The sequence below is a fragment of the Sinocyclocheilus grahami genome, unplaced genomic scaffold (assembly GCF_001515645.1).
Source record: "Sinocyclocheilus grahami isolate Dianchi unplaced genomic scaffold, SAMN03320097.WGS_v1.1 scaffold237.1, whole genome shotgun sequence".
Taxonomy (NCBI): domain Eukaryota; kingdom Metazoa; phylum Chordata; class Actinopteri; order Cypriniformes; family Cyprinidae; genus Sinocyclocheilus; species Sinocyclocheilus grahami.
Window position 1 is genome coordinate 738,760 of NW_015505416.1, and position 19,520 is coordinate 758,279.

A 19,520-nucleotide genomic window follows, 5' to 3' on the forward strand; every position below is an offset into this window, starting at 1 on the left:
GTCTTGGCGGAATAGATCTGCTACGCTGCTGCTGAGCAAGTACCGAGACTTGCTACTACCAACACATCCACAACATGCTGCTGTGAGCATGTAAGAGATATTGCTGCTGCAAATATAACACATGAAATAACCCCATATAGCATACATGAATCACCTCGTAGCAGATCTATACAGGTGGAGCTGGGGAAGGTGGAGGGTTTCTGAAGTAAGCTGCAGCTGCTACGGCAAGCACTAGTCATATATTTGAATGTTGAGCAGCGAGCTAATTGGCTACCGATACAGGAAAGAACCAATCAGCTGTACCATGTGATAATGATGTCATTAGGTCAGATTGAGTTAGACCTATCGGACTGCGCCATCTAGAGTTTCATGCCAGATCTCTGTATTTTTAAGAATAGAATAAACCTTTGCCAGGAAAAATTGTGCACAAATCCGTGTTGACGAGTGCTTGTGGGAGGGAGTTCAAAGACATTTTTAATCGCTCATAACAAAGTTGCACAGACACTTGACAAGGATAAAACTTTCTAGTGTATTTGTGTCAAGCACCTGTGTTCATGCACACTATCAAATGGAGTATACCTTGAAAGGATATGCATTGAGCTGAACATACGCCAAGCGAATGAGTCTGAGGTATACTTTGGGCTTTACACTCCTGATTCTTTTGCTCTTTATTTTGCATTAAAAGTTTATGTGGTCCGAGAGGAAATATGGCACATTTCAGATCATATACTTCCATGGGGACCTATGTCTGCCAAGGGACTGCCGTTGAGGTGGAAAGGAATGCTAACGGATAGCTTTCTCTCTGTATTAAGGTGCGGTCACATTTACTGTTGCTTGGAAAAATTTTGTGGGTGAAATACAGTCATTCTCATAGAAATCTGCAAGACCAGTTGCACTTGAGGGCAAAAAAAGTTAACGTTAAAGCTGGTCAGGTTGCAGTGACCAATCAAAAGCTGCTTGGTTTGAAAGTAAGTTCAGTGTGAGCAGTGCTTCAAACACCTCTATGCTATTGACAATGGACCTTTTTGCACACAAATTTTTGCTAATGTGACACACCTTTACAGACCTCCTTGGTTCATACGTAGTTTGCAACAACATGGATTCACAGAAGATGAAACCTGGGAAAGGGGAAACCACAAGTTCACCACAGCTTTCAAGCTTGGAAAATTGTTGAAATACTGTTTAAAAATGCGGTGTAGTTACAGGTCACTGGGTTCGTTTCAAATATTCTGCCTATTTCAGTGCTGACACATCTGATTCAAGTCCTCTAGTCACTGGGTACTTTATTAATCAAAAGTTTGTTCAGCTGTGTTGTTGATGGAGAGAACACATGTGTGGTTTTAGCGTGCAGAAATTGTGTTTGTTGAAATGGACTGTCTACCTGGGAACACTAGGAGGGATTCGTTTGGGGCGGCTGGTAGTGTTGGTGGTGTCTATGCTGTTGGAGACCGGTGGGGCAGGAGCTTCCAAGCGAATTGGTAGAGAAGGAGCAGGCGGAGCAGGATGCTTTTTAGGGACACTATAACCTGGAGGAGACCTGAGAGAGAGAGAGAGAGAGAGAGAGAGAGAGAGAGAGAGAGGCGCATTAGCTGTTTGGGTGGGCCACAACATTTCCACTACCAGTCATTTCCATTTGCAGTCATTTGTGGTTACTGGATATGGATTTTAAAGAATCATTTTGATTCAGAATGATTCGCTAATAAATTATTCAGACTGGTTTGCGAACTGGTTCAACGATTCTTTGAACAGAACCGCCCCCCAAAGAAAGACTTGTTTGCATCAGACAACACTAGTGCTTTTACTCTACACAAGAGCATCAAGCTCTTATAAAAAAAATCTATGACTTTCAATTTGTTATTAATCTCAATCATTTTTTCCTAGGCCTGGAAAACACAGTGAAAATGCCATGATATTTCCTGGAATCCTGGTGATTCAGTCCATGTGAGTGCAAATGGTCCGCTATTAATTATGTGCCAGAGTACTGATTAAATTCTAAGGGTCAAGTAAAGAACAGCACGACTAGATGAGGAGGAGTGATGATGAAGACATCTTGAACAGAAAGTATAGGGCTGAGGTACCTTCGGTGAAGAGAGCCACTATGGAGCCAGGAGTTATCTACTGGGGGTGGCAACGGGGTGGAGATGGTAGAGGTGGAAATGTCAGTGATGATGTTTAGAGCCTCCTTCAGGGCAGTGTGAGTACGCAGCACCTCCTCTCTGCGCAGGGCCTGTTCAGGAGACTCGTCCATCAGAGAGTACTGATCTCCTGAGGAGTACAACTGAGCCAGCAACTCGGAGTGGATAAACTCCTCTACCTATGGGTGGAGAACATAGAAATGTAGAAAAAAGTTTAACAAACAAGAAATAAACAGGACTTCAGACAAAAATTATATAAACTGAGAGGAAACGGTAATATCTGTTGCCTTGAAAAAGGTGTTTTATTCTGAATTAAGATGGTCTGTACCCCTCTCATGGCGTCTGTCATGTTGATATCACATGACTAGCTGATACTACTCAACTACTCACACATCATCCACAACAATATGTGTAAAGACTTTATATTGATAGTAGTGCTGGGCGGTATACCGGTTCATACCGAATACCGGTGTTTATTTTTGTTATGATATGAATTTTTCAAATACCGTAATACCGGTGCATGTCGCTTAAACAACGTTCGGAATGCGACACTGTTTGAAAGGGGTCCCTTTTCACTGTTGGACTGTGTTGAGGGAACAGCTGTATGTGTTACTAAGCGTGAAAGTTTCGAAACTGAAGCTGTAGAACTAATAGAACGTGATGACACAGAAGAACTCATCCACAATATCCACATTGACCGCCACAAATATCCACCACCCCCTGCCATCAACTCCCGTGTCTCACACACACACACACACACACAAGCGCGACTTTAGCACTAGATTTAGCAACTTTCAGACCCTTTTAGCGGCTTTTTTCCATAGAATATTCATACTGACAAACCTAGCGACTTTTTTTGGTTAAACCTTAGCTATGGTTCAGTTGGAAGATTTTGCCAGTGCTGTCCCGCAAACGCGAGGTCTGACTTTCCCGGAGAAGTGTCACCTAGGTGGCGGTAATGCACTTATAAGTCTGCGATCCGCCGTAAAGCAAGAAGAAGAAGACGCCTCACGCGCCTGCTGTTGAGAACACGCTCAGGAGGACGCACCGCCACTCAGGAAAGTTCGAACAGTTCGGACATTGCGTGAATCAGAGGTAAAAAAACGATATAAATACTGTTCAGTTTCTTGCACAGACCGATCATTTTGTGTCTTTACACATCAATGTATCGTCACGAGCTGCAGGGTTTAATTTGGTTTTGTTTGTGAATGTTTTTTTTTACTCTCAAAGCTGTGTTTCCCATTCACCTCCATTATAAGACTGACAGACTGCAACGGTTTGTGTTAAAAATCTCCATTTGTGTTCTACTGAAGAAACAAAGTCACCTACATCTTGGATGCCCTGGGGGTAAGCAGATAAACATCAAAGTTTCATTTTTGAGTGAACTATCCCTTTAAGTCAATACAAACCACAGAGAAACTAAATATTATGGAATTGTTTTTTAAACATAAAATGAATTGGGCCAAAAAGATGGTCAAATTAAAGGGATAGTTCACCCAAAAATTTTAATTTGATGTTTATCTGCTTACCCCCAGGGCATCCAAGATGTAGGTGACTTTGTTTCTTCAGTAGAACACAAATTATGATTTTTAACTCCAGCCGTTGCAGTCTATCAGTCGTATAATGCATGGCAATGGTAACAAAATCTATGAGAGTAAAAAAAAAACATGCACGGACAAATCCAAATTAAACCCTGCGGCTCGTGACGACACATTGATGTCCTAAGACACGAAATGATTGGTTTGTGCGAGAAACCGAACAGTATTTATATCATATTTTACCTCTAATACACCACTATGTCCAACTGCTTTGAGCGCGCGCAGGGATCCGGTGCGTGAGGTGTGTATGCGCTCTGGCGTAGTTTACGTTAATGGGTGTGTTGATATCCAGCCAAAGAGCAACCAACCATAACTTAAGCAGATAAACATGAAATGTTCATTTTTGGGTGAACTATTCCTTTAATTACACTGAAAACCAGAAATTTTTGCATGGTGTCAAAACTCTGTCAGGTTCAAAACAATATTTTGAAAAATGCAATATATTTGCACAATACTGCCTTAAAATATGATTTTCTTTCTGAGCGAAGGTCTGAGAATTACACATTTTCAAACTAACCCAACCTAGATTTTGAATACTATTTCTTTTTACAATGTAAGTGCAAAACAGTTTTGCACTGTATATACTTTAAATGTATACATTACTATACTTAGATATTTGAAAACTGTCTCAGTTTTCAGTTAATAATTTATAGTGTATGGAAGTATAATTTTATTACATCTTAAGGCATACTAACTATAAAAGCTATAAAATTAACAACAAAAAAAAGCTATGAAATTGTACAGTACATTGGTTGCAATGATTAATTAATAATCTAATAATGTAATAAATACTGTAAATAAAACACTAATGTAAAACAAATGTACCTGCTGGGGAGACTTAATGTCAACATGATATGGTTTATTTTTATAGTATACAAATGTATGAATAAATACATATCTCTGCATCTTACATAAAGTCTATCAGTCGTATAATGCATGGCAATGGTAACAAAATCTATGAGAGTAAAAAAAAAACATGCACGGACAAATCCAAATTAAACCCTGCGGCTCGTGACGACACATTGATGTCCTAAGACACGAAATGATTGGTTTGTGCGAGAAACCGAACAGTATTTATATCATATTTTACCTCTAATACACCACTATGTCCAACTGCTTTGAGCGCGCGCAGGGATCCGGTGCGTGAGGTGTGTATGCGCTCTGGCGTAGTTTACGTTAATGGGTGTGTTGATATCCAGCCAAAGAGCAACCAACCATAACTTAAGCAGATAAACATGAAATGTTCATTTTTGGGTGAACTATTCCTTGAATTACACTGAAAACCAGAAATTTTTGCATGGTGTCAAAACTCTGTCAGGTTCAAAACAATATTTTGAAATATGCCAATATATTTGCACAATACTGCCTTAAAATATGATTTTCTTTCTGAGCGAAGGTCTGAGAATTACACATTTTCAAACTAACCCAACCTAGATTTTGAATACTATTTCTTTTTACAATGTAAGTGCAAAACAGTTTTGCACTGTATATACTTTAAATGTATACATTACTATACTTAGATATTTGAAAACTGTCTCAGTTTTCAGTTAATAATTTATAGTGTATGGAAGTATAATTTTATTACATCTTAAGGCATACTAACTATAAAAGCTATAAAATTAACAACAAAAAAAAGCTATGAAATTGTACAGTACATTGGTTGCAATGATTAATTAATAATCTAATAATGTAATAAATACTGTAAATAAAACACTAATGTAAAACAAATGTACCTGCTGGGGAGACTTAATGTCAACATGATATGGTTTATTTTTATAGTATACAAATGTATGAATAAATACATATCTCTGCATCTTACATAAAGCTCTACTAGTTTAATTTTTGTAAGCAAATATATTTGATTTCAATTCATTGTTTTCCTTCTGTATCAGTGTTAGATGCAGAGGGCACAGACGTTGTTGATGACAAGGTGCATGATGGTCTTGGGCATCAGGTCGCGGATGCTTTTGTAGATGATGCTCATGTATGAGTCAACCAGGTTGCGGATCGTCTCGACCTGACGCTCTAGCTGAGGGTCCATGGAGAAGCTCTCCACCTGAGCTGAATCCTCTCCATCCACCTGAGCAATCAGAAAAAAGACAGATGAAGATGTGGGCAAATCTGGACAGGAAAGGTACAGTCAACATTGAGGGATGACAAAGATGTTTCAGAGGGCAATGAGTGCACATACATAAAGAGAACCAAGCTGGAAAAGAGATGTTGGGGGGGGTGGGGCAAGGAAAAAGGAAAGAAGCAAGGGAAAAACGACCTTTACTTTAGTGACTTTCGGAGGGGGTGTGGTAGACTTCTGTCAGAACGAATTATGGGGAACTCTGACAGAACTGTGACATCACTCGACATGTTGCTCCAAAGCAGACATAAAGACAGAAAAAGGGGGATGGAGGGGAGCGTGAAGAAAAAAGAGGCAAGGGAGCTGATTAGAAACAGAGCTCAAAGCCCCCTCCTTTGCTGATCCTCCATGGTGTGACACAAGAGCTGAGGAATGCAGCAGAGCTCCTGACCCCAGAGCACAGCCACCATGAAGCCTGCAGCCGTAGAGTCAAACACACACACACAGAGAGAAACACTACAGGAGCCAGAGTTATCCAAACTACAGCGCACAGTTATTAGAAGGCCTAGATGGAATCGGCAAACTTTCCATGCACTGATTTTAGGGCAAAATCTGTAGAATTCTGTGCAATAAAATGTGAAATGTGTTAAAACATTTATGAGCGCCAGGCGCTGCAGTTCTGCGGGAATCTGTGAAGGTTTCTGCAACGCTCTGTGTGCATGGATTCCATGTGGGCCTGGTTATTACGTGAACGTATAATCTCTTTATGTTTCTTAGAACACTGCAGCTTGTGCAGACTGGTGCACATTAAAAATAAAAGTTCTTCAATGGTTCCTCAACTCACCCTAATCTTGTTCAAAACTTCTTTTGGGTTCATCTTCGAAACACAAATTAAGATATTTCTGATGAAACGAGATTTCTGTCCCTCCCCTGAAAATTCATTCCACCAAAAATTTGACACTTCAGAAAGTCCATAAAGACAACAGTAAAGTAATCCATGGATTTTTGGAATGGATTTTCAATGAAAGAAAGGATATCTCTCAGATTTCGTTAAATATATATTTATTTGCATTCTGAAGATGAAAAGATCTTATTGGCTTGATACGACATAAGGCTGAGTAATTGATGACATAATTTTAATTCATTCAGGTTCAGTAAAGGGTTCTTGAGTTGCTTTATATTTGATTCTTTGGAGATTGCCAAAAGCTGATACTTTTCATAGGTTCTTCAGATCAGCATATTTGGTTTCTGATTCAATAATTCACTCAAAAGTGAACATACTGTCATCATTTAGATCCTCATGTTGTTTCAAACCCCTGTGGCTTTCTTACTTCTATGGAACATAAAAGAAAACATTAGGCATAATGTTCATGCTGCTCTTTACATGCAATAGAAATGAATGAAAGTGCAAAAAAGAACAGAAAAGCATCATAAAATTTCTCCATGAGTTGTGCACTAGTTCAAGTCTTAAGAAACCATAAGACATGTGTGAGAAACATTCTGAAATCATTGTTATATGCTAGAATCTCATATTCATGTCTCGTAACCATTCGCCTTGAAATTTGAATGTGTGTAAATGCAAATTACGTTTGAGAGCTTTGGTGGCAAAAAAAAAAGGAAAAAAAACAAAAAAAAAGACGAGATAAGAGCAGCACCCAAAATCGCATATATTGTCTGAGTAGCAACATTTGATGAGGAACACATTTCGTGACCAATTAAAAATTGTGTGCTATATAGTAGGGGATAGTAAAGTGTCCATCAGATGTGCACTTCAACAGTAGTAGGACATCCAGGTACTATTCGCCTACTGTTTTAGAAATAGTATGAATTTGTACATATTACTCACTCCACATAAATTTTTCTGTCTATGTAGGTGGGAAATAGGCATATTTGGACACAGGATTGGAAAATTATATCATATGGACTACTTCTATTGTGCTTTTTTTAGAGTGTTTTTTCATTGTATGAAAAAGTGCAGCGTGAACTTTCTTCAGAACTTCTCCTTTTGTGTTCCACGAAAGAACGAAAGTCAAAAAAAATGTGCCATTTTTAAACTATTCTTTTACAGCAACAAGCACATGGTGTTGGTTTTGTAAAGAAGTAGGGAATAAAAGTTCTGAGCGGAGCTTATAAAGATCCGCATAACATCCGGCTATAAAGCCCTTTTTGGTTTAAACTGAAACCTTTATTTTGATGTTTTAGGCCGCAGGGTTTAGCATACAGGTACAGAAGCCAGTGGGTTCCTTTGCTTACTGTGGTTTTCTCTGGGTAAACCCCAGCTCGCAGCAGAGAGGCCTTCCAGCTGTCCACCTCGTCCTGAGTGTCACAGGCCAGCTCCAGATGCCTGTAGTCCTTATACACGTTCCTAAAGCGAAAATAATCTGTCGTTAGCCGGTTCCCATGGCAGCACATACACTCTCACACAAACAAGTGCGGCAAAACCCTCTCTCGCTCGCTCGCACATATCATCTGTCCAAAACCACAAACCCCAGACCACCCCTTCAGCTCTGTCTGACCTGAATATCCATTCACTCGCTCTGATCTGATTCTAATCTGATTCTTCCCCCCCCCCAAAATTTTGTCCTACCTCACCTTTTTTATCCATCGTTCCCATTCCCATCTTTTACATTCGTCTCATATTTTTTTTACCCAGTCTCTCTCCCTCTTTTTTTCACTCAGAGAGAGGCCCGTCCCTCTCCATCTGTTCCACATTCCCCCTAATTATTCTGTTGTTCCTCTCCTCCTTTTGTTTCCCTCTCATTTCTCTCTCTTTTTGTGGCTATTGTTTCTCTTTGTTGTGCATGTGGGGTAAGAGGCTTAAAGCATAACGTACAGCGTGTTTTAGATTTAGTCTACGGCTGATAAGAACACAGCTACAAGTAAGTGACCTGAGCCTGGGGTGAAGTCGGACACACGTACACACTGAAACTAACCACACACTGACGCAAACACATTCTCTCACATGTTTCGATCTCATAAAACGCAGCTACAAAACACTGTTTTTACAAGCGCAGATATGACTCAGTGCTACTAATTGCTGTAACTGAGAAATCATTTCTTATAGTCGCTTGCGTAATGACCTAGTCTGAAAGTTTACGCATACAACTGCACACGTCAAGCGATACACTGATCCAAGCGTCCAAACATCATGTGCTTTGCAGACCCTCCTAATAAGGTGTAATGTGTGGAATATTGTTTTGCGATTAAACGATTCATAATTCATTGGTAGTTCATGATATTTATGACAGGATAACAGCGGCGCTTGTGAATGTAACTTTATTTGCCATTCCAAAACCACAAAGTACGGCTCTGACTTTTAAAAGATTTAGACTCAAAAACTGTATGCACAAAATCAACAAAACAATCTGTGCGCATCCAAAAATAATATTTGGCTGTTTCTGGGGCTTATTATGGATTTTTGTTTTCTCAAACCGAAGCTTAGATCATGTCCCAAAGTCTTAGATGCATGCAATGTAATTTCAGCATTATTAATTTACTATTATAGTATTTTTTTTAATTCGCTTTTAGTTTTATATTTATATTATTTAGTTTGTTTATTAATTTGATGTACTTTTGTCATTTTATTAAGCTTTTTTAAGTTTTCATTTTCATTTTAGTTTTAGTCATTTTTATATGCTATTGTCATTTTTATTCATTTTTTAATAATTCTATTTAATTTATTAATTATTTATTTAATTAATTTTTAAATTATATTTATATAGTTTTAGTTTTAGTAATTTCAATACTTTACATTTTTATTTCAGTTAGTTGCTGTAACGTTTAGTCCAAGGAAGATGAAGTGGGTTCAAAAACAGGTTAAATAAAACACGGTTAATTAAAGTAAAGGAAGGTAATTTAAATAACAAGTCAATCTACAAAACAGTATGCAGAGCACAAACAATACCAGGCAATGAGCAAACTCAACAGAGGGACTTAAATGCACAGATGAACTAATAAGATAATTAACTCTACATCAGTGGCCTGTAGCATGAAGCGAGATGAACAAACTCAGAGTTGCAGAGTAAGTTTTGAGTTGACAAAACCTGACAAATCCAACCCGGTTTAGATCAGGATCAGCTGTTGCACAACGCTCGCTATAAATGTTCTCTGTCAACTCAGGTTTGATCTGGAGTTTGTGAGGCACCTGAAAGTGTGACACGTGCTGCAAACAGCCAGTCACACGGAACATGGAAAGCATCGGTTTGATTGACTTCTCGCGAGAGTCAGCGCAATTCACTTCTCGGTTGAAGAGATTTTTATGAAAAAATACCATGAATTGAAACACAATTGAATTTGTAGTGAGAGATAAAGAGGGCTGGCTTTATTGCGTCAGACATATGATACTTTATCAGAGCTGATTGGTCCAGCTTTGGTTTGCGATCTCTAACTCAGAATAAAACCTGCTTGGGAGCAGGGTAGCCTTAAACTGAAACCGGCTTCGTGATACAGGCCACAGGTGAACGAAATGAGTAATTAAACAGACAGAGAATCTAGGTCAAAAGGCAAAACAAGGAAGACAGAACCAAAATGCAATGAAAACATGACAAAACTAAACCTAAATATAGCAGTTGCCAAGGCAAATTAATTTTTATTTATTTTCAGTGCAAGTTTTCCTTTTCTTTTTTTTATCCAGTATTATATTTTATTTTGGATTTGTTTGTTTTTTTAATTTCATTTTAGTTAACTATAATAACACTGAACGTAATTTCAAATGAATGTTATGGGCTAAATACTGTTATGGGTTTGCAAAAACAAAAATTGCATTTACTGTGATGTGTCTATGAGGAGAGGTTTCCTTTGTAAATGCATCACTGTAAAAACTTTTGTTTGTTTTTACAAACTGATGAGCGGGTCGAAATTATTGTCTGCGGTAATTGTTACAACATTTCAGATGTCATAGCTTATGTTAAATCCAAAATATTCCTTTAATCACAGTCCTGAGTGAGTCCAGAACTGCACATAACTACTCTCTCCATCACATATGAACCTGGATGTAATGCACACTGATGCAAACGGAGACAAAACAGTGGAAGAAAGTGAACAAAAAAGCTCTCTGAATTTCTCAAAAGTACTTTTCCAATACCAAGCCAGACTAGTGTCACCGCTGTGACAAAACAACTTCTAACTCCTGACATCACCAGTTGCTCTGACACTAGGGAGTTGGTGGGTGTGTAGGGCACAGTATGAATCATTAGATCATTAAAGTGTGTGTGTGTGTGTGTGTGTGTGTAAGAGAGCAAGAGAGAAAAAGGGGATTTTTCGGAGTGCTGGGTGGTATGTTTCTGCTGGTGAGCGGGAATGAGTGCGGAGTTTATGAGAGCCTGAATATCTTTATACAAAGTGCTTGAAGTGATGGATGTGTGTGTGTGTGTTTGTAAGTGTGTGTGTGTGTGGAGTGTGTGAGAGCATCTGATTGATTGTGGTGCAGCCTTGGGTGTGTTTACAATAGTCTGCCATGCTTCTCTCACTGTCAAAGCTGTGTGTGTGTGTGTGTGTGTGTGCGTGTTCACCGCAGCATACCAGCATCTCTCCAATTAAGCAGCTAATCAATCCCAGACACACCCGCACTTGAAATCGAAAGAGGCTGTGCTTCTAGAGACAGAATGTCAGAGACGGAGAGAAAAAGAGAGCAGGGAGGGACACTGAAGTAGAGACTGGCCAGGAATGTGCCAGATGTGTCCTACTGCGCCCCCTGTTCCTGTTGCGCTCTCTGTGAAGTATTAATGTGAAGGTAGAGTGTGTGTGTGCTGTGACCACCAGATGTGACTCCACTGCACTCTCCTTGAGACAATTTTGCCTACAATTTTGCCCTATGAGACAAGATTTCTTTCATTGCAAGGCAAAATCGACAGTCTTGGATCAGTTAGTGTGACATGCTTACTGATGGCCCATTAATTGCCTTTGCAGTGAATCAGAGCCCTCTGACAGTGTCAAACACAATTATCATAAAGAATAAAATTATTTTGACTACTGTTCAAAAGTTTGGAGTCAGTAGAAAATAAATTAATACTTCATTCAGCGAGGATGCATTAAAATAACAGTAAAGTCATTTATAATGATACAAAACATTCTATTTCAAATAAATGCTGTTATTTTGAAAGAATCAAAGAATCCTAAAAAAAGAAGCACAACTGTTTTAAACATTGATAATAATAAGAAATGTTTCTTGAGCACCAAATCAGCATATTAGATTGATTCTGAAGGATCATGCACAGTGTTGGGGAAAGTTACTTTTAAAAGTAATGCATTACAATATTGTGTTACTCCATAAGAATGTAACTAACTGCATTACATAGTAACTCTTTATGAAAAGTAATGCATTACAATATTGTGTTACTCCATAAGAATGTAACTAACTGCATTACATAGTAACTCTTTATGAAAAGTAATGCATTACAATATTGTGTTACTCCATAAGAATGTAACTAACTGCATTACATAGTAACTCTTTATGAAAAGTAATGCATTACAATATTGTGTTACTCCATAAGAATGTAACTAACTGCATTACATAGTAACTCTTTATGAAAAGTAATGCATTATTTTCCTTTTGCATTACTTTTTGTCACCAGGGCTGGACTTGCTTATTTGTTTTTAATATAAAAAAACCCCACAAGTTTATTTTTGGCAACTGTAAAGGCCCTTTCACACCAAAAGTGAAATTAATCAGCCTCAGACTGAAGGAAGTGCCTCTGCACCTCACTCCCAATTATTTGACAAAGTAACTCAGATATTTCATTGTAAATTTAAAAGTAATGCGTTACTTTACTAGTTACTTGACAAAAGGTAATCTGATTACATAACTCATGTTACCTGCAATGCATTACACCCAACACTGATTATGTGACACTGAAAACTGAAAATTCAGCTTTGCCTTCATAAGAATAAATTACATCTTATAATACAGTATATTCAAATAGAATATAGTTACTCTAAATTGTAATAATATTTCACAAATTACTGTTTTTCTATAAACTGTATTTCTGATCGAAAAATTGCAGCATTGGTGAGCATAAGAGACTTCTTTAAAAAGCATTTAAATCTCTTGCCTACTCCAAAATTAAGTTGGGATAAGAAAAAGCATTTTAGCATAGAAAAAAATTACACATTTTGGACCAAGTGGGCTATCCACAAATAGAATCCAAGTGACTGACAAAATGCACTAATCGCAGCTGAATAGAACATCAGCTCGTGAAAAGTGATCTCTTCTTACATTTATCAAGCCTGGCTAAGACACGGGGTGACAGACTTGAAACTCTGAAAAACCCTATATTAGAAAGTAGCCAGGAGCTCAGGAAACAAATTGCACCAGAGAATAAAAACATACAGAGGAAAAAAGCCTGGTTGTGGCAGAGAGAAACATATTAAAAGAGGAGGAGAAAGATCTAACTGATTAATAATCCAGATGTCATAGAATGGAATGTGTGTGTGTTTGTTTGTGTGTGTGTGTGTGTGTGAGTGAGAGAGAGAGAATATCAGAGAAATATCAGATATCAGAGAAAGAGAATATCAATTACCTCTAAAATTATAACTTTTCTACATTTGCCTATTTCCATCATGCTATGATGTTGTTTCTCCTAATCTATTGGATTTTTCACTCATTCCATCATCCACTAGACAATGACTTTTCTTTCCCCCAAATTACTAACCCTATGAACAATATTAATAGTGATGCTTGGGACTTTACAATTTGTCCAACCTTTTAACACCAATGGGACAATAAAGCCATGAAATTTGGTTGTAATATGTGTAGACTGTTTACTGGATTGTTTTTTTGCATGTTTGCTAATGGCTGAGTCCTCAGAACACACACATACACACACACACACAAACACACGCACACACACACACACAAACACACACACACACACACACACACACACACAGGTCATTCAGAGGGTTGAATTCTTTAGCTGCATCTACAATATAAATCTACATCATATGGTGTGTACTCTGAGTGTTTGATCTTTACATCATTTTAAATTTGAAAAAGCATTCTCTGAAAAAACATTTTCTCTTTTGAAGTGTGTTTAGGTGGTATAACTGACCTCTGCTCTGTGTTAAAGATGGCAAACACATGTTTGCTGGACATGAAGCCTTTTTCTATGTCTCGTACCTTCAGGTTGTCCAGAGGAAGCATGTATTTCTTCTCTTTTTCCTAGAAAATGAGACAGACAATGGATATCTTAAGTCTTCGTGAACTACCTAATTTGACAGCATGTCTGGGTTCCTTTTCTAGCATTCAAACATGGCAAAGTTTTGAGAAACAGCCAATAAAGATTGTAATAAGATTTAGTATAGTGTCAACAAACTGTATTAGGAGTTTCTCAAAATTAGTGTTAAAGGAATAGTTTACCCAAAAAGGAAAGTTTTGTCATCATTTACTTACCCTTTCGTTGGCCTAAACCTGTGATGTTTGTCTTTCATGGAACACAAAAGAAGAAATTATTAAGACTGGTTGCTCTTCTTTATTCAATTACAATGAATGGGGACTGAAGATTTCCATCTTCAAAACTGTCACCAGTTGAACTCAACTTAAGAACTGGATCAGTCCAATTCATGAACAAATCATTCAGATAACTTTTGTGAACCAGATCAACCAATTCATTGAAAGATCTGATTCAAAATAACTATGTGTTCAGGAATCAGACATCTCTTGTAAACTCATGAACGTGCAGATGGTCTTAAAATACATAATCTTTACATTGATGGCTTTGATGGTTCCATGAGGAACCTTTAACAGCCATGGAACATTTTTATAGCACAAAATGATTCTTCTGTTGCATTAATGCAAAAACTCCTTTTAGAACCTTTATTTTAAGAGGAAAGGAGAACAAGGTTGGATGTTTAAGTTTTTACTGTGGCTCTAGAAGGCTACAGTGGAACATACAGTAGCACACAAGTTATATGGATCACTATTATGAAACTTTTATGTGTTTTGCATCCATTTGATGCTTGAAAGCTCCAGCCCCTGATCATTGCAATTGATTGGAAAAGAGTGGCAGCAAATTCTTCCTTTGTGTTTCACAGAAGAAAGAAAATTATACAGACTTGGAACAACATCATGGCGACTAAATAATGACATTCATTTTCATTTTTGGCTGAACTATCTCTTTAACCAGATTCTAAAATGGTGTGAACTAGGGAAGATTACTATGAGGAAGAAAGCCAAGAGCGTAGCAACAAAAAAATAATTCACTGTAGATCCATTTGATCATCCTCAGGATGGCTTCAGGCCCAGGACAAAACAAAAAAACATGCGCATGAGAGATGCCACAAGTTTTCACTCTTTGAGTAAAGGATTGAGAAATAAAGAAGGAAAAAGAATGAGGAATTGAGAGATAGAGTGAGGGCCCACATGTGGAAGTCATTATTCGGACCAAGGCTCTAAAACACAACATTTCATCTGGAAAAAAAAAATAAAGAAAAAGAGCTCCCCCTCTCCACCCTCTGTCTGTACAGGAGGGGCTGGGGTCTCAGGAAACGGCTTGGATTACATTGCAAATAACGGAAGGGAGATGTGGGAGAAAAAGAGAAGAACAAGGGATGAAAGTGTGAGGGGAAACACTCTAAAAAGAGTAAAAATGAAAAACAGAAGGGGAAGAGAAAGCCGAATGATGCCACTATCAGTAACTGAGTCTGACAGAGTGACTGCATAGGAAATTTCTCGGAAGGGAGTATTTTCTGCAATATTCAATCTAACAATGTTCAAAAACCTGATTGTTTTCTGACTTTAAGGAACAGTACAAAAAAAAATTTATCATCATATACACCCTTATGTCATTCCAAACACAAAGTAGACATTTTTGAAAAATCATTACATATTCTTGCCATACAGCAATAGTTCACGACCAGAGTTGACAAGCACCAAAAAGAACAAAAAGATATCATAAAAGTGGTCCATGCATTTTGTGCACTACGTTTTAAGTCTTCTGAAGCCATACAGAATGATTTTTGACGCAATACAGTACTGAAATTTAAGTTATCTAGTCATTATCAGTTGTCAGATTGACATTTATTTTAAGAAATGTATACTTTTCTTCAGCAATAACTGATCAAAAGTGAAAGAAATGTATTATGTAACAAAAGATTTCTATTTCAAATAAATGCTGTTTTCTATATAAGTATGATAATAAGAAATGTTAGTTGAGCAGCAAATCAGCATATTAGAATGATTTCTGAAGGATCTTGTGACACTGAAGATTGGAGTAATGATGCTGAAAATTCAGCTTTGCATCACAGGAATAAATTACTTTTTAAAATCTATTAAAATAGAAAATTGTTATTTTAAATTGTAATAATATTTCACATTATTTATATATGATTTTTCCTCACAAAAATTTAGAGTTTTAGAACTTTAGAAGTTTTTAGAAGACTTGGAATAATGCACACTTTCATGGAGCACAGTTGTATGGAGCACTTTTACAATCCTTTGTGACGCTTGACAGACCCTGATCACTTTAAACTATTAATGTGTGACAAGAGTTGTGCAATTAGTCAAGACGTCAAATTAGTCAAAACAAAAAAAAACCCGGCATACAGGTTTGTAAGAATGAGGGTAAGCAAACAATGACAGATTTTTTACTTTTCGGGAAACTACTCCTTTAAACTTCTACTACACTATCTCTCCTTGTCCTCCTTGACTCCTTGCACCCCTCCTTTTTTGCTCCCCTCAAAAACTTTCTCTCTTTTTTCATTGCAGAGGGGCCCACTTCCTGCCTGACTTTTTAGAGGTTGAAAAAAAAGTTAGAAATGACAGGCTGGCGTTAAGAATACAACATCTGGTACCGCTTTAGTGAGAGAGCGAGTGAGAAAGAGAGAGAGATTGGGCAGGGAAGTCCAGAGAATGGCTGGGAGTACTGAGAGAGGACGGAGGGAGAAAGACAGGAGTGGATAGGAGCGAGTCGAACCAAAAGATTGAAAGAAAGAGAGGAATTGAGAAACAACGGACCACTCTAAAAGTTTATTCCCCAAGGGTCCCATTCAACCCTTATATGGCCAGTGGGGTCCCTCCCTCTCTTCTCTCTCTCTCTGTCTCTTTCTCCGTCCTTCTCTGACTCCTCATTCCCTCTTTTTTGCTATGCCTTCCATGAATGTCCTGCCAGATAGGCGGCTGTGGGAGCGAATGTGCCACGTCAAGGCTGGATACTGCAAACCGATGCGGGGAAAAACAGCAGCCGGTGATGAGACGGAACTGAGAAAGTCGAGAACGGGTAAACGGACATCTGGAGCGTCTCTCTACGTCCTCTACATTGGCGTTATCCCGACTGAGAATGAGATAGAAGCAATGGAGTCTATTTCTGTCCTGTTTATTTTGCATCTTCTACCGCCTCCTGTGAAGGTCGAGGCCAGCAGGGTTGGACTGAGTGATTGAAGTAGATAAAGAAAAAGAGGTGAAAAGAGAGAGAGAGATAAAGAGAGTGAGACAGAGAGCTGGAACTATCTCCTGCTCCGTCATCCCAGTGTTCAGACTACCTGTTCAGGATCATACTGGTGTACAGTAGTCTGCACATTGGTTAGACTGTGCATGGACTTACATCACTGGAAAACCGACGCAAACTCTCAAACTCGAGCAAAAACGCACACAAACTCAACAACTGTAGGTGAAATGTCAGACCCTGCTATGTTTGGTTTTTTATCTACACCAGTGTTGGTGATACTGCATGTCTCTGTGGACTCAAAGTTGGCGGTAATGACACAGAAGAGGTTCCGCGATGATTGACAGCTTGAATTTTGAATAGATGATCATCCACAAAACATGTACGTCACATCAGCCGCATTATGTGTAGCTAAACTTAGCATTTGAACTATATTACAAGAAAACTGTTCTAGTAGTCATTAACGCTGTGTATGTGTAAACACGTATGTACTCAGGCTGAGCTGTGCACGCATATGGTTTATATAAAAGCTCCAGGTGTCTGGCTAGTTTTCCGTTGAACTGTCTTGAGATGTGCAGAAGGCCTTCATAGGTTTCGAGTAGCGATTTGTCCAGATCTCAGCATAATCGTCCCATGCATGCATGTTAACTTGCCGTAAGAAACAGGCGAGAGGTGAAAAGAAAGTGATTATGTTGAATGCTAACAGAAGCAGAGGGGTGCACAAGTCATCTGTTTTCCCTCATGCAGCTCGGCTCAGAAAGAAAGAGAGGGAAGACTGCAGGAATGTGTATCTGTTTAGTGTTGGGTGCTTGATTAACCCAAACCAGCAGTCTCGGCCTATGAATGCCATCAGAACTGGGACAGATTTAGAGAAAGCAAGGGAACATCTGAACATCTTTAAGGGTAAAGAAGTGATCCGCTTAATGCAAGAATGTGTGTATGCTCATATAGAATGTGTGAGAATTGCAATGTGATCTGCTGCAAGGAGTGAGGGGCTGTATCTCTTCCTCTCTCCTCTCTTCTGTCTCTGTTTTGGCAGGCTCTAGGAGGCTGGATGGTGTTTGGACAAAGTCTTACAATTTTCCACCCAGGAATGTGAATGGCCCCAGTGAGACTGCCAACCACAGAGACAGAATGAAATGAAGAGAAAGTAAAGAAGATAGAGAGGGAAAGAGATGGACATATTGGAAAGAGTGTGATATGAAGTCAAATTTTCATATTTTTAATTGAATTTCAAATTTAAATGTAATTCTTGAATTGAAAAGTCCAGGCAAAATCAGAGGGATCATGCACACGCTCATATTCAAAAGAAATGATTGCAATGATGGATTCTGCAGAACATGAGGAACTTTAAAGCTAGCCAACCTCTTAAATCCAGTAATATTTAAATGCTAATTTTAAAGGAAGCCAATCATTTAAACACATATTAATCTTAATACCAATAGAGTTTATAATTCAGAGTTAAAATGCTTTTGCATCTGAATATTTTGAGCCTGAAGGTGTGTGACATTTAAAAAAATATACTCGTGTTTATACAAATTCCTCCATTTGAAGTGTTGAGGGGGTTTCGAGTTTCAGAATTCATTCAAATTAGTGTTTGCTTATATAGTCACATACATTTGGCAGTCAGGATGACTGGTAAGCGTAAGTGTGTCTGCGTCTGTGTGTGTTTAAGATTCTGTGTATATCCATATCTGTGTGTGTCTGTGAGTGTGTGTGTGTGTGTGTGTGTGTGTCCTGGCTAAACCTAGCTAAAACTGTTCTAGTCGTCATTGTAAACACGTATGTACTTAGGCTTAGCTGTGCACGCATATGGTTTATTTCAATGCTCCAAGTGTCTGACTAGTTCTCCATTGAACTGTCTTGAGATGTGCAGAAAGCCCTTCGTAGGTTTTGATAAGTGATTTTCCAGATCTCAGCATAATTGACATATGTATGCATGCTAACTTGCACGACACAGACGAGAGGTGAAAAGACGTGATTATGCCGAATGCTAACAGAAGTGGTGCACAAGTCATCTGTTTTCCCTCATGCAGCTCGGCTCAGAAAGAAAGAGAGGGAAGACTGCAGGAATGTGTATCTGTTTAGTGTTGGGTGCTTGATTAACCCAAACCAGCAGTCTCGGCCTATGAATGCCATCAGAACTGGGACAGATTTAGAGTAAGCAAGGGAACATCTGAACATCTTTAAGGGTAAAGAAGTGATCCGCTTAATGCAAGAATGTGTGTATGCTCATATAGAGTGTGTGAGAATTGCAATGTGATCTGCTGCAAGGAGTGAGGGGCTGTATCTCTTCCTCTCTCCTCTCTTCTGTCTCTCTTTCGGCAGGCTCTAGGAG

The 19,520-nt window shown here is 38.4% G+C and overlaps 1 protein-coding gene across 1 annotated transcript in view; it reads right to left on the bottom strand.

Annotated features, from left to right (window-relative positions):
* Positions 1 to 19,520, bottom strand: part of LOC107597810 (dynamin-3-like) — a gene marked incomplete at its 3' end in the record, with an annotated part of 50,422 nt that overhangs the window by 9,143 nt on the left and 21,759 nt on the right. The window contains exons 14-18 of the mRNA XM_016289000.1: positions 13,853 to 13,962; positions 8,058 to 8,169; positions 5,649 to 5,813; positions 2,079 to 2,314; positions 1,382 to 1,537 (exon numbers count right to left, since the gene is read on the bottom strand). Of these exons, the coding sequence (XP_016144486.1) occupies positions 1,382 to 1,537; positions 2,079 to 2,314; positions 5,649 to 5,813; positions 8,058 to 8,169; positions 13,853 to 13,962 (779 nt within the window). The remainder of the gene's footprint in view (positions 1 to 1,381; positions 1,538 to 2,078; positions 2,315 to 5,648; positions 5,814 to 8,057; positions 8,170 to 13,852; positions 13,963 to 19,520) is intronic.